The 16,894-nt window shown below is 34.5% G+C and overlaps 1 protein-coding gene across 1 annotated transcript in view; it reads right to left on the bottom strand.

Annotated features, from left to right (window-relative positions):
- LOC106457348 (centaurin-gamma-1A-like) overlaps positions 1 to 16,894 on the bottom strand; it is a gene marked incomplete at its 3' end in the record, with an annotated part of 103,891 nt that overhangs the window by 11,022 nt on the left and 75,975 nt on the right. The window contains exons 2-7 of the mRNA XM_022383248.1: positions 11,629 to 11,687; positions 10,713 to 10,800; positions 10,262 to 10,347; positions 6,708 to 6,849; positions 1,335 to 1,469; positions 764 to 1,074 (exon numbers count right to left, since the gene is read on the bottom strand). Of these exons, the coding sequence (XP_022238956.1) occupies positions 764 to 1,074; positions 1,335 to 1,469; positions 6,708 to 6,849; positions 10,262 to 10,347; positions 10,713 to 10,800; positions 11,629 to 11,687 (821 nt within the window). The remainder of the gene's footprint in view (positions 1 to 763; positions 1,075 to 1,334; positions 1,470 to 6,707; positions 6,850 to 10,261; positions 10,348 to 10,712; positions 10,801 to 11,628; positions 11,688 to 16,894) is intronic.

Genomic DNA, 16,894 nt, shown 5'->3' with positions numbered 1-16,894 from the left:
AAGTAGGTAAGTAATTAATTAACGGTACGTATAGTAATAACCTAAACCAACGAAGTACGTTTAACTTTAACTTACCTTTCGTTACGTAAGTAATTAGTATATATATATATATATATATATATATATATATATACAAGTTACCTCCACTCATACTACAACTATTAGTCAATATTACTCCTTCAGATAATATTGTCACTTTTTTGAGACTGATGCAATTCACAGTCTCTAACACTGACTCTTAGTGGGAAGGTTGAAAGGAGGCAAGTATTATTGGAAATACGTTTTCAATTTGAGAAAATGTTAACTTCCCCAACATACTCACTTCCTCTCACACTACAGCTAAAATCCCACATTGATAAAGTAGAGGGGCTGGTGAGGGCATTATCCATACAGAATGCATCTGCATAGATCGTGGTTGTGCCAATAAAAGATTAGCACTCTAGTAGAGGAACTGCACTACATACAGAACAAGTATATCCTTCACCTGGAACCTAAATCATACACTTTGGGTGGAATTTGACGTGATCTGTCATCAACATTGGCCAACCAGGTAGCCGAGATCCCACTGCTCAGGGTTGGAATTATAGGGTCATGGCCTCTAAATCTCATGTTGGTGGCTAGGGCAGTTATATATTTATGTATCTTAAACTGTATGTAAAGTGACTACTGTTACCTTTTTTCTGGTGTAATCTTTCAGGCCTTAAAAACTCCACAGCTATGTGTGTAGGTTAAAGTACTGTGATTATTTTTTACCAGTTCTTACCTTGCTGACCTTGAAAACTGGATGACTTTGTGTGTAGGTAACAGTAGGATGGCTACAGTGACTGGGAGAGGTGCCCACTGTTGTTCCTGATGTGACTACAGAACTTGATACACTTGAGCCTACAGAAGTGGAAACCATGGTAGTGGAAGCAGGATGTGGTAATATATACCCATTGTTAGCCTTACTGGTGGTCTGTGAGACAGCACTTGAAAGGAAATAGTTACATCTTGTTGGGTGACCAATTGGTGTACTTGGCCTTGAGTTGTTTGGAGTTAGTGTGGCCAGTTTGTGTTGAACAATTTTTTGACATGCTGCAAATTAACAAAGAAATACTTAATCCAATTTTGGTTGAATCTCAAGCTCTTTTCTCATACTAAAATCTATAAACTAAGATTAATTTCAAATAAAGATTTTATGAACATTTGAATACAAGTTTTTTCAATAAAACAACTAGATTTTTTTTTAAATAACCTCTTCAGTCAAAGAGGCTACATCATGTGTGAACACTTGAAATAGTCATACAAGTATCATTTAACACCTTTTTGCTGAGATGTTAAAACTTTGAACTTACCATCTTGAAAAACCCTCTCAACATTTAAACCATAGGTAGCACATGTTTCATAATAAGAACATCGTTTGAGGTCACTTGCTAGTTTCCGAGCTCGAGAATCATCAATTATTCGGGGGTTATTTTCACTAATAGCATCTGAAATATTGTATAAATGTTAACAATAAATAAAAATGAATGTTTAAATTCAAGTAATAACAACTTACGAGTATCCTGTCAAACCACTACCAAACAAAAGTGGGGGGGGGGGGAGAATAGTTAACAAAATATGTATGAAAAGGTTCCAGGTTTAAGTTATTTATGGGAATATCAAATGTGTGTGGAAGAGTTCCACACTCTGAACTAACTTCTCATGTGTATGTATCTGTTAAAAATGTTCATGACATGAGTGATAATTCTAGAGTATTGCATGTTCACATTATCTATTCAATCAGTTTCATATAACAAGTTATACATAGGCCAGGGGGAGCAGTTGCCCCCACACACTTTTTTTTATTTCAGTGGGATATAGTATACACATAACACTCGATAATTACGTCAGATATTTTTGGTTACAAACAGGTTAACTTTAAACATTAAATAGTGTCAAAAATTTTCTAAGCTAAAAACAAAAGTAAAATAATATGTTAATTAAAGGAACAGTTGGGTCATCAGGAAAATAAGCAGCTTCTAGGTAGGTTATGGTACAATTTCAAATTAAAATCAACAAACAAAACCTATTTATTTAAAAGGATGTTAAGTCAATATGACCCAGTAAATCACAAGTAGGTACGGGATCTTATGAAACTAGAGCATTTCAACAGACAAACTAACCTGCCCAAGATGAGCAGGTTAACAAACACATGCATTAAACATTTCCTATGTGATGTATGCAAGATAACAGAAACACCATGAGTAATAAACTTTAATAGCAACGTAACTGGATTTTAACTGTAATGTCAAAATTTCATAAAATTATTCACAGTCATATGGTGAAATACAAGCACCAAACATGGTGTTTGATTGTAATCAGTATTGTTTGACAAAGCTTATTTACACAATATAAACATCTATTATTATCATAATATTGTTACTTAGTGATGGTTACACAAGATAAAGGTTGTGATGCAACATCCACGTCATGTTCTACTTTACTGTGAGGCTTCCTATTTGTTGATAAAAATAGTGATGTGATAACATAACATGTTGCCTGTATTTTGGTCAAAAATTAATTAACCAAACAAAAAAAACTTTCGTTAGCAACACATTCAGTTTTCATTAAACATTCCACTCACAATAATTTCAATGTAAGTTAATCATTAGCTAACAACAACAGTTTCAACATTTAGCTTAACAGCTAACATACAACATCTACCTTAACAGTTAACTAAAAAGTTTTAACGTCTAGCTTAACAGCTAATTAACGACAGTTTCAAAATATAATTTAACAGTTAGCTAAAAAGTTTTAACGTCTAGCTTAACAGCTAACTAACGACAGTTTCAAAATATAATTTAACAGTTAACTAAAAAGTTTTAATGTCTAGCTTAAAAGCTAACTAACGACAGTTTCAAAATCTAATTTAACAGTTAACTAAAAGTTTTAATGTCTAGCTTAACAATTAACTAAGAACACTTTTAATGTTTAGTTTATCTTTCACTTGCGACAGTTTCAAAATCTAATTTAACAGTTAACTAAAAAGTTTTAATGTCTAGCTTAACAATTAACTAAGAACACTTTTAATGTTTAGTTTATCTTTCACTTGCGACAGTTTTAATGTCTAGTTTAACAGTTAATTAACAACAGTTTCAATGTTTCACTTAACAGTTAATTAACAACAGTTTCAATGTTTCACTTAACAGTTAACTTAAAACAGTTTCAATGTCTAGCTTAAGCTTTTAATCGGTTTGTACATGGTAAATAAAATCCTATGTTACTTAGCTTAAAGAAAACTCTCACAGGTAAAAAGATGAAACACTCAAATGTAAAACAAGTGTTTCATTCATAAAAATGTAATGATAAAATTCCAAAATCTTTCTACGTAAAACAAACTGCTGTCACAATAAATATCACAAATCACACTGGAATTAAACATTCTGAACTCCAGAAGGTTTAGCTTCATTTTTTTTAAAACTATAGAGGATTAAAATATATTACAATAAATAGCACCATTAGTAATTCGGTACATCGCGTCCACAAGGCCACTTGTGGAAGAGGCTAATCAAACTACTTATAATAACGTGTTCTGAACATATTTTAATGCCAGTGCACATGCTTAGTGCGTAAAGTTTCAGCCTGAAGAGAAAATGTACTTTTTTTGTTAAAATAAAGTTAACATTTTCTGATTTGTATTATGTCGAACTGGTAAACTGAGCTTCGTGTGAACTCTTGAAATAGCTAAATCTTCGGATCCTTATTAAACAGTGCTTAAATACACCTACACGATGTGCCTTCTTTGAAGATTGACTTGTGTGTGACTATACAACAGCATAAGGAAAATGGGAACTAATTACGATACATTCTAAGGCCTGTAATGGAAGTGCCGTTTTAATAAAGGTCGATCCCGATGTTCAACAGCGAATCAAAGAAGAACAATAAATTTGGTTTCTGTGTTTCTTAATTCATTAGTTGTCTGTAACTTAGTTACAGCCAGGCTAGTTCTTGAGGCTATAGATGCTCTGGAAGATTATGGTAAACCAAATACAAAGAGTTTATAAGACAGAACGATTAGAAGGTTTGGGGTGTACATATTACAGAAATACACTTGAAAATACGATTCAAGCTTGACTAAGAGTACCGATGAAATTATTATTTAGAGGTTACTTTCAAGAAATAAGAATGTTCAAATCAAAAGCTAAAGAAGCGGCATTGTCAATTTCCATTTTACAAACAAGCTTCTAGCACCAGTTTCTCTTACATACACTCTGGCTTCTTTAACATTCGTGGTGTCGACACGACAAACTATTTTTGTTTGTTCTTATAACTCAGATTAATCTGTTGCAAACAGAGAACAAACATCTAACAAACCAGACGAAGAAGAAAACCCCAAACTTTTCTTTAATTGCAGTCTAAATAGTGTTGATGTGTCACGTCGTCTCATGAACTTTAAGGAAGGGTCAGTTATAGCTAGCCGCTTATATATATTGGGTCCAACCTTTCCGTAACACACACAGCACATGTCCAAACAACACTTCACCACTTCTAACACAGTACTCAAATTAGGAAAGGTGTGTTAAATGAATGAAACCCAAGTTGCAATACACACGATACCCTCCAAGAACTTGTTTCATATTCCGTATATACTGTTTCATTTCACACACCACATCACAGATGCGTTAGACAAGCGTTAAACTTTAAACATGAAAGACGAATTATAAGTTTTGAATCATGTTGTAATTATTCTGTAGTATCTCCTACGTAGAACGCTACCTATCGACAGAAATATAAGAATAAGAAGAAAAAAATATTTTTGATAACTAAACTTTACATAGAAGTTTGGTTATAGTCAGTAGTGAAGATCGTTTAAATATAAAAGTGTTACATAAAGAAATGATATCTATTTTCCTCAGTTACATAAAACGTTACTCACCTGCAAGTACACCCATACAGTTGCCCATGGCACTGAACAGTAATGTTTGGTCCTTCAAAGTTTCATAGGCAAGCTATTTCAAAAATTAGTGTTTAAAATAACATTACACTATATACCTAACCACTTGCTCAGCAACACGTTGAATTTCCAATGTTTTAACGTTGCACACTACTTAAACTAGCTGTGTTTTGGAAGTTTTTAACGTCTAACTATTCTGCAACGTGGGGTTCTTTTGGGAGTTTTTATATGTGGTCACTCTCCAGGTTTATCAACAGAACATAACCGAACTTGTAAACGACAGTATATATATATCAACTTTTACGGAAGTTATGACAAATATAAAACGTGTGCTTAACGCTGGTATTTCGGTAATATTGTCAAATACTCTACACACAGACAAACTAACTTTCAATTAACAAACACAAATCAACGATAAGATCTTTCGTATCTACATCTTCTTGGTGTCTTTACAGAGTTGACATTTTCAATCTAAATATTCAAATCTTCCATGAAAAGCTGATCACAGCTACTATCGTACTTTAAACTTTATCAGAGCTGAAAACAGCCTGTAGGTGAATTTTACCAATAAAGGCGAATACCACCTGTCATGATATCTCTTGATAAACACCCTCTTATCTTACAACTCATATGGATAAAGCTTTTTTACAAAAAGCATGTTATATTATCTGATTATCTTTAGATTGGGAAGTCTAAAGTTGTTATCTTTGACTTACAGTAAGACGAAAGCAGAATCAGAAAGCGTAAATACAGTGAAAAAACAATTATAATTGCAACATTTTAAGTTGTTAATCTTACAACACTGTTCTCTCTTTTAAAATAATAAGTTGCAATAATAAGATAAATCATGAACAAAACTTTGAAAACAGAACCTAAATGGTATATTACTGAGCATCGCAATAATGAAGCGGTTAATAATGATATCAAAAACCACGCGTAGTATCAATTTTAATTAAAGCTGCTTTTATATCGGGGTATTGCCCGAGATCTCACAACGTATCGAATTTATAACAAGGCAACATCCGTAAAAATCACTGAGTACAGAGTTTATATCTGGACAATATCTGTTAATAATCACTGAGTATGTAGATTGTTTATACCTGGACAATATCTGTTAATAATCACTGAGTATGTAGATTGTTTATACCTGGACAATATCTGTTAATAATCACTGAGTATGTAGATAATAGATAGATTGTTCTTTTTTTGGGCTGGTTCTTTTGAAATTATTTGGTGAAAATAAAACCAAACACAGTCCACTTAAAGACAGCACATTGGTTTATTCTTTCCTACAAGCTACTATCCCTTGTACACAGTTGTAGGCCATAGTTCAGAAAAAAACATTTTCACTTTCAAATTCAACAGAGGTTTACTCACTAATGGTACTACAACTAACGTACATATAAATTTACTAGTACAATTTCACGGTCGATCGATCAACTGAAATATAAATTTAATCCAAAAACTTTACTGAATGTCTGGAACACTACCAGTTAAAAAACAAACAAACTGCTTCAATGCTTCACTGACTTTCATATTTATAAAGTAGACTTGTTTCTAGACACTTCGCAATATCTCGCGATCACTGATATTCCCGAATATTTCTACGTATTCTTGGACTTACTTACCTTAACGTCAAATGCCCCAATCTAACATTTGAATTAAAACATTGAAAATATACCTTACAACAGTATATAACCTACATCTCTGAACCACAATAAATGATCCATACTCAAAATGTCGTTACTATATAACAAATAAACGACCCATCCCTGTCCACAACAATCCTTACCTTGTGTACCGACAAGGATCAATGGAATTTCTTGAGAGCTGCGATAGTGGGACAACTTGGTATAGTAACTGACGACAGCATTGAAAGATGGCTCGTTCTCCAAACTGAAGACGAAGATGACAGCGTCCACCCAGCAACTAAACTGTTATCATAAAAAAAACAAAAAAAAACAACAACTAAGAATAAACTTGAATTAAAAATATTTATACAAAATAATGTTTTTACCTCTCCATCACGTTATGACAATGGAAGGTAATAGTGAGCAAATCTAGAAAATATCTAATATCATTACAGGCAACGAAAACTTTAACTATACACATTTACATACTTCAAATAGAATTTATTAATATTTTTTTTTCCATTAGCCCAAACGTTTAGAATATCATTGGTAGTCTTAAACAACAAGAAATTAAAATGCTTGTTTGCGTCCGATGTTCGGGCAAAGTCACACAAGAGCTATTTACGCTAGCCATCCATAATTTTCAATTGACAGATTAGAGGAAAGGCAGCTATTCATCGGTACCAACCGCCAACTTCGAATAGTGAGATTTGGACACACACGATTTTGCCGTAAAGGGACGGGAACTTGGGATTCCTTGGGATTTCAGTCAGGCACTTTAACCACTATGCCCCACCAGGCCAAAAGTAAGTTGAAATCAGTTTCTCTTTAACTTCGTTCAATGGTTTTGATTTTTTTTACAAAAATACCATATTTTAAATTTAACTGTTAAATATTTTACGTATTCTTAAGTCCTTATTTGCTTAAGTGGTTTTTACAAATGTATAAATATCTTTATACGTTTGTCATCAATATTAGGTAGGTTAAAATTCTAGAAGATTCTAACAAATATATTTATATTACTAGTTTGTTTATGGCAATTAAACAGCGCAGTTTACAAAAGTAGGTATATATATATATGATGAAATATGTTTCTTATTTTATCTGTTTTTATATTACACTTGTTTCATGATTGTTTGAGCGAAATATTTTTTTGGTTAAATACAGTTCATGAATTAAAACAATAATACCGCCGTTTTCTCTTCTGAAGGATCAATTTTCGATCCACGGCTTTCATCTTGCATTTCCTTGTAATATTAACATACCACGTGTGTGAATCGTAAGATCAAAGGTTAACGAAGTATGGTAGCTTCTCGGAGTATGAAGGTCAAATGAAACATTACGATGTGTTGGTAAGGTCAGTATTTTCTAAAAATCCACTCAATGTTTCTACCCAGAATAGTGAATAAGTTTTTCAACTAACTTCTATCGGTCGTAGGGAACATTATCATTGACTCATTTCACCAAGTAACAGGGATTGTTTATTTGTTTGTTTTGAATTTCGCGCAAAGCTACACGAGGGCTATCTACGCTAGCCATTCATAATTTAGTAGTGAAAGACTAGAGGGAAGGCAGCTAGTCATCACCGCCCACCGCCAACTCTTGGGCTACTCTTTCAACAATGAATAGTAGGATTGACCGTTACATTATAACGCCCCCACGGGTGAAAGGGGCGAGCATGTTTGGTGGGACGGGGATTCGAACCCGCGACCCGCAGATTGCGAGTCGAACGCCCTAACCACCTGGCCATGCCAGGCCCAGCAGCAGCGAAAAAAATAATTAAATATCAATCCATCATCATTCGAGTAATACTATATTTTCATTCTGAATAGCCCTTATGCGATCATGGGTTAAACGGCCAGTTCAGAAACCTCAAGATTCTGGCACAGTTATCCCTTCTTTAAAACTGCTGCCGTACGAGATGTCAACCGATCGGCAGCACTGCCGTCCATGCGGCTACTCTTAACAGAAGAACATGATTGGTGGCCACAATTATAATGTTCTCACGGTTGAAAGTGTGGAGTACGTCCGTGTGAATACCACGGCTCGAACCTTGGACCTTTCGTTCCCTATCCAATTATGCAACCTCTAAGTCACTTACGGCCACAAATGACGTTCACGGCAGGTCATGAAACTCAGGCACGACAAAAATAATACCAGTTGCTACGTTTTATTCCCATGTTTAAAAAAAAACTTTTTTCACCCGAGATTAAAAAGATTCGAGGGCAATTGGATGAGGTAATTATTCTGTACATACACTAACACTTAAATGTAATAGTTATATGTGTGTTTAGATATCATATGCGCCACAAATATGCATGTCAAGATCGAACAATGCATAATTCTGTAAAGTAACTGACGTGTACTTTTCAATGAAATAATTACAAAGACAGTGTTTTTATGCTGTTTCCATGGCAGCCGTTACGACCTACTTCCCGTGTCGGCCATCTGCTGTACGTACGTCACAAATAGACGCCACTTGATATGAATAATCCGCAATCGGCCAATCAATACAAGTAACATATAATGTGTAACTCAATACGAGTTCTATAACTTCGTCTGTTTCCTCGTGGAACATACATATTGAATGTTTGATTACGAAGAAAAATACTCTGGGAATTCACGTAATGTACAAACTATAATGACGACATTCTTTAAAATTTGTCTTTGTGTGTGTGGGTTTGTATCTATATTGCATTTCAAAATTAATATACTACTAATGAATATTGTGAATATGATAACCACACCCAAAACGAAAGAAGCGGTGGAGTCAAACGTATGAGAATTATATTTTTAACATTTTATAGGTGACGTTACCGAAAACTGATCGTCTATGGGAAGGGAAAGTAACAGTTCTTTCCGGCGCAAAATATTCATACACAAAGACCATAAGCATGTGTTCAGATTCGGTATTAAGAATTTCCAAGACGGGGGTATTCTATGTACTTAATTACATTGAAAAACAAGTGAATATGGATTAACTCGGTACGCTAGGAACATTTAGAAAGAGACCTGCAACAAGACGTACCTAACACAACCATGGTAAGCAAAGTGTGACGTCATGTAAGAGGTGAGAATCCACAAACATAAAGATCAGTGGCAAAAGCACAGTAAAGTACGTAACAAAACCAAGAAGGAAATAGGCGAATAGGGTACGGGTTAACCATGATAAGGCTTCCAGTTATACCTGCCGTTCAACTATCGTATACTTCAAGCAGCTAAAATATTAAACGTGTATTTATACAATTCTATACGAAGATAAACCGGTCAAGTCGCCAGACACAGCATCTACAAGTTTCTGTGCGATTGAACTGTTGAAACTGTTGTACACTAGATGACCTATTGAAACTATGCAGGGTGTAATAGTCTGGTTTGAACATGACATTCGCACAAAAAACCTTCTGCAATGGAAAATATGCTGTAGGACTATTATCAAGGTGCACGGTCGTCCAACAGAGGATGGCCAGCATGACGACATCGAGTATGATGATATGTTAGGTTCCAAAATCGTTTTAATATAACATACTGAACCTCTTTGTGTTTATATATATAGAATGTATTTCCGGTGATCAGACTAGAATATGTTTTTTAATCAGACTCTTATTGTCATCATGTACACTCTCCTCCAAAGGTTTCAGATATTTATTCACCAGTTACCGTATAATTAATTTGGAAATAGCAGACAAAATCTTAACAAAAGGAATAAGAAACTTACTTGAAGCTCCGGAGGTCCACCTTCGTCTCTAATTAACAACAAATGGCTTTGTCCGTCGATCAGCACCTCCTTCTTGAAGCGACCACCTATTTAGTAACATCTTGAGTCTAAAATATCATAGTTTGATATTTGAACACGTATAAGTAATTTTAACAACGACTTAGGTTCTTATACCAGACCAATATGATTAACTTTAAAATGCCATTATCAGGCGGTGCTTTTGGAAGGTACGGTGTCTAAGCTCCAGGCTGAAGCATCATTTTGAAAAGCAAAATGGTAACTGAATTTAGGTACAGAGTTGAATGACAAAGACTGTAGGAATTTAGGTAAATGTTTCCAGCTTAATATTCTTTTTAAAAGAGAACTACACATCAGTAGTTCATATAATGATGATATGCATATATTCTGTATTCCATTGTTTCTAATGGTCAGGACATAAAATGTGGCATACCTTCTGGTGACTCCTCCTGCATGTAGGATCCTGTCAGATATCGATGGACTAAAGCTGATTTCCCGCTGTTTAAACTTCCCACAATGCCCTATGTTGAACGTAGAACAGATACATCCTTACTAAGCCCAACTAATGATTAAAGCTAAAAAAGGTAACAACTCACTAATTCTAAACGACGAGAGAAAAATTATTATTCAAATTAAAAACCTATTATGGATGTATGGAAATATCACGGGTTGTGTGAACAACCGACACAACCAATGATAAAAACACGGATTTGTAAAATGAACGTAACGAACGACTAAAAAACAAGAATAGCCAGAATGATATATACTCTAATAATAATACAGTTTGAGATACATAGTTGGCTAAAACTTTCTAACACTTTATTCTGAGAAGTATTTAACATTAACTTTTAATCACAGCAATATAACTATTAACAAAATATAAATAAAACTATAACCTTCAACCCTATTCATGATATTAGGAAAGTATATTGGTTCAAAAAATCAATTAAAGACAAAAATACAAAACCCTCGTACACAAGCTCTTTCGAAAGGTAGACTTTTCTTCAGAAGGGGCAAACTGGGAACTCCAACCATATACCACAAGATGAATTATAAAATAAAACTATGAAAGTAAAAAATGAAAAACGAAGTCATTCCAATAGTTCAGATTAATAACCAGCTCTGGACTCTGCCACAAGTCCGATATGTGCCCAAATAACGGGTATGTGAAACTACAGTTTTTAAATAAATGAATATCCCAAACCTATGCCGTTTAATGATAAAGTAAGCATTAAAAAATGCACGACAAAAATATAATGTCTTACAGGAGTAATTATACTACTAATTATTCTCAAGAGATGTATACACTTCGAATAAAATTTAAAATATAAGAATAGATATTGTCCTACCAGCCTCAAATCAGGTACAGAACGACTTAAAGTCCACTCCTGGCTGTTGACGAATGAGTCTGAAATGACGAATAAAATATTAGCTATATTATATATTCATTCATTATTCAAATTTTCCTGTTTGTTTGGTTAAGGTAAATGTCGAATTCTATACTACTTTAATTATAATACGCCACCTATATAAGGCATCCGACCGCATTATGTCGTCATTTTTGTTAGCAAAACACAATACTGCTGTGAGTACAGTTATAAAGTGTTGTATAGCGACATTTTATTCGAACCACTCTTTTTTTATCGTTCTAACATGTATTGATTATTACAATAAATATTCGTGATTATTCTTTATAATTAAGTATTACAAGACTGGCCGATAGGCGTTTGTTGCAGTATTTAAATGACGTAAACATAAATTAGATTATACGAAAGGCAGCTAATCAACGTTACCCACTGCCAACTCTTGGGCTACTATAATCGAATAGTAGGATGTGACCATCACTCTTATAACGCATTCACGATGTCAGGAAAACACGTAGTTTCAAGAAGTCTTGATACAAAATTGTAGAACTCCTATAACCCAAGGTCCACCTTTTGAAAACACTCATAATGCACGTGTGGTCCAAAAGTATGGAGTGCGTATTACGACAATTTTTGTTAACCAACAAACCTTCAGGTTCACAGTTCGGTCATAGTAACTACTAGAACTACACCCGGCACGTATCTGAATTAGTACAAGTTAGTGATTAACCAAGATAATACTTAATGAATTTAAAGTCTTTCTACGTTAAGTGATCACGGTGAGGCAAGTTGGAGTATTGAATATTTTGAAAAGTGTCATTTGTTCTAATAAGCTGGGAGTCATTGGTAATTTCGTAAAAATAAGGGTTGACTCTTCACCACTTCTCCACTTTGATACAAAAATTTTGTTGGTGGTTTTTAGTCCTTTTGAATTTCCCGAATAAGAAAATGAATAATGGAAAATGACTTGCTACAGCAAAAGTTCTCAAAATATGGTAAATCCAAAACGACCGCCAAAATACGACATTATTTACTTCAGCAAAGTTTTCTTAAATCATATATTTTCACGTTTAAATAAAACTGTGTTATGTTCTTCTACTTGTCCTGCGCGTAGAAACATATTATGTGTTGACATTGTTTCTTGAGTTAAAAAAGGTGAATTTATGAATCATTGATTCAAATATGCTAAATGTAAACAATTTTATGATTTCGTGTTTCATGGTTTTACAGGTATATCTTTCCACTTAATTACGTAATGATTTTTACCAGAAGAGTTGTTAAACAACTTCAATAAAAAATTACAATTAATAATAATTAGTAATAATCATAAACGACAGGCAAATCAAAAAACTTCTATGACCAATCTGTTAGGTCATCAACTGGATTTCTCCGCTGTTAGTGGTGTTTTGTTTTGTCAAGCACAAGGCTACACAATGGGCTGTCTGTGCTCTGCCCACCACGGGTATCGAAACCCGATGTTTTAGCGTCGTAAGCCTGCTGACTTACCTCTGAGCCACTGGGGGTAACTGTGTTAATAACATATGTTCATTCTTGCATATACCTTATTTTTGCACCTGAACGATACCCGGCGAGACAGAATAATAAAATTAATTAAAGTCAAAAGAACTGAGAAATCCATTCACAATTACTGATACTGAAAATCTTATGAACATAAGTAGTGGCGTAAAGGGATCCAAGGAAGTCACAGTGTATATTTTGATTGTAAATGAAGTTGGTAAGAAAATAATTGTGAAATATGTGTCATCAGAGAAACTGGACAAAACAAATTTGTCATATACTTGAAGATTTGCAAAGGAAAAACAAGAAATAAAATAATCGGTAAAGAGTTTGAGAAATCAAATTACAACATAAATATTTGTGTTGAAAAGAGTTTGCTTGATAAAAACAGACAATCAAAACAGCTGAATCTGGATAAAGGTCCTATCCGCCAGCTATTTCTGAATCTGAGGACTATGTGCGACTAAAAGGCGGAAATAAAGCTACTCTTGTCAATGGCTTAGAAAAAAGTAAAGTTAAAAAAATGGCCACAGGAAATTGTAGATGACATTTAAAGAACAACAGTTGTTATGGGTGTTATTTGTATCATCAGACAACAAAAGTCATTGGAAGAAAACGTTAGCCGAAAGGGTGCTGTAATCAATTCTGAGTGATGACATAGAAGATGAAATCCATTTGGCTACAGACAGATATGATGGACTTTACCAAAAAAGGTGAACTTACAGAAAAGTGGTTGTCGCTAAAGAAGACACAAAGCAGAGAAAAAATATAAAAGTGTCGACAGGACAACTGCTGGAACGCAACTGGGAAAACATTCTTCAAAATAAGAATAGCAAAGCTATTCTACTGCTTTTCTGTTCGAAAATTAGTCAGAAATAAAAATCATCTTCTGCAATTAGTATATCACAGATGTCAGAGAGGTTCAAGAGTAGAATCATGGTATCAGATATCGCTGAAAACGGTATTAAGAATGAAGCATCAATTGTGTCTTTGTCATCATCCGTGAGGAAGCAGACACCTGGTTATTTGTATACATTACAGACAACTTAAAACCTCATTGCACATACATCATAATTGCAGTTTCAGACACTATTCTCTTCGTTACTTCAGTACACATGTATGAAAGATTTGTGGACGACCAATTAAAGTAGAGTTGTACGTTAAGAAGAAAGATTATTTGATAGTGATCTATAGTGTTTGAACATAGATGAACAAAATATATTCTCATTTATACATGTAGTCAGTGGATGTGAAACGAAATTGATTCTCTTTTGGATTTTTGTTTGTAGTTAAGCATAAAGCTATACAATGGGCTATATGTGCTCTGCCCACCACTGGTATCGAAACCCGGTTTCTAGCGTTGTAAGTCCGCAGATATACTGTGCCACTGGGGGCCTTCTCTTTTGGAAAGGATAAAGTTAGAATTTTGGTAGTCGTCAAAGATATCTTTCCCAGTAAATTTGCCAATATATGCTACACTTCGGAATAACAGAAAAACAACGTGATGATATTGTAGATATTATCAAACAATTTGTTATGGTATGTATGAAAACTGGTCTTTCCACAAACTGGACTTTAAAATGGTGTATTGCTTACAGCTATCATTCAGCTATGATTTGGGTTAAAACTGATGAACCAACACTTCTAATACTTGAGATATATAACAGTTTAACTACCTGATCATTTTCTGATGGGTTGGACGACATGAACCAACACTTTTAATACTTGAGATATATAATAGTTTAACTACCTGATCATTTTCTGATGGGTTGGATGACCATAAACAATTGCATGCGACTAGATTTGAAAACAAAACCTGACTGGTTGGCAAATCGGGAAAATGACTTTCGTAAGTGGACTCATGGTGACTCTAGAAATTTTAAAATGCAGATATCTTGCGATCTCTCATGCAACTGTTGGGTGGTCCAGAAACGTGTTTGCAAACTAGAATAAAAATGTACGAAGAACAATTTTAAGGCATGAAGATATCGTGTTCAGAGTGGAGAACAAAAAGAAAAACACACTGACATGGATTCAGAACCTATGGAAAACAAAGAAACTGGTTTGGTAACAGATGAAGATAAAGTGCTGAAACGAAAGAAATTGTATTATGAAAAAACTTACAGAAACCAGAGAAAGTCGACAGCATCTAGTGGCCATAGTAAATCGTGGAAAAAGTATAAAAATGGGGGGAGGAGAAAATAAGTTTGTTTTGAATTTCGCGAAAAACTACACGAGGACTATCTGCACTAGCTGTCCCTAATTTAGCAGTGAAAGACTAGAGGGAAGGCAGCTAGTTATCATCACTCTTGGGCTACTCTTTTACCAACGAATAGTGAGATTGACCGTTACATAATAACGCCCCCACGGCTGAAAGGGTGAGCATGTTCGGTGGGACGGGGATTCGAACACGCGAACCTCAGACTGCGAGTCAAGTGCCTTAACCACCTGGCCAGGCCGGACCAGGACAATAAGATCCAATGGTTCACGAAATAGGACCACTACTTACGACCCATCTTCACGGAATATACTTCATAAGACAGTAGCAATTTTGTGATAACTCAAGTCGTTAGGAACTATAAAATTGATTGTTCTACTCGCCTCATATCGAACCTCCGCTTCTGGAATGAATTATCCTTCAGAATTATGAAAACCATTTTCTTTTTTTCTTTCATTTTGGTGTTCATATCGTACAATTTTCTTTTTGACCACTTTCGCCAAGTCAAATGTTTTGCCATCATTCAGGTTCTTAATCAGCATATAAAAAGGCTTAAATCCATCAACAAATATTAGTAGCAAAGTTGTGTATGGTAGTCGAAATTTTCAGGAAGGGACTAGTTTTGAAGTTAAGCAAAAAGCTACACAATGGGCTATCTGTGCTCTTCCCCCCACGGGTATCGAAACCCGGTTTCTAGCATTGTATGTCCGCAGACATTTTGTTGTGCCACTGGAGGGCCAGGAAAAGGCACCCAGATTATAACGTTAAATAAAGATCTAAAACTTCAGCAAGTCATTTTGTTGGATTAAGATAAGCTTCGTAAAAATGAGTTGTTAAAAGTTTATTATTTGTATATTTGCAGTTAATTTTCGCATTTTTTCTCCTCTTAGTGTCTGCATAAAACTACGAGTCTTCTGTCAATTCCAAACTAATATAATTGAAAACTCCAAACACAGCAACGGATAATTAACGACCAGTTTTACCTATACAAGCTGTAGTGCGAATCAACGCTTTTCTCACTTAATATACAAACAATAAGCTTGAAAGAGCAAAGGAAGATGGCAAGTCATATGCTTTTATTATTTTTATTATTTCAAGTAATTTAACCAGTCCAAACTTTACAATTTTCATAGTCTACATTTAACAATGAATTATAAAAGTTCAGTATACTATATGACGAAGGGCAATAAAAGTATTCCTATATTTCGAGCTCTGTGTCGACCAGGTTTGTTTGTAATTAAGCACAAAGCTGCACAATGGGCTATCTGTGCTCTGCCCACCACGGGTATCGAAACCCGGTTTATAGCATTGTAAGTTCGCAGACATACCGCCGTGCCACTTGGGGGGGGGGGACGACCAGGTTCATAAACCATTAAAATGTTTACGGGTTTTCAATATGATTTATTCCTTTAGCTTCAATTAATGTTTCAACTGCTGGTTGTGTATCTAAACACTAACCTTAGAATTAAACTATACTATATTCCGAGAAAACCTCTTTCGAAATGGAGTTTAGCT

This window comes from Limulus polyphemus, unplaced genomic scaffold (assembly GCF_000517525.1).
Source record: "Limulus polyphemus unplaced genomic scaffold, Limulus_polyphemus-2.1.2 Scaffold320, whole genome shotgun sequence".
In the NCBI taxonomy this organism is placed as follows: Eukaryota; Metazoa; Arthropoda; class Merostomata; order Xiphosura; family Limulidae; genus Limulus; species Limulus polyphemus.
The sequence above is the reverse complement of the archived record's forward strand: the minus strand, read 5'-3'. Positions and strand labels throughout refer to the sequence as shown.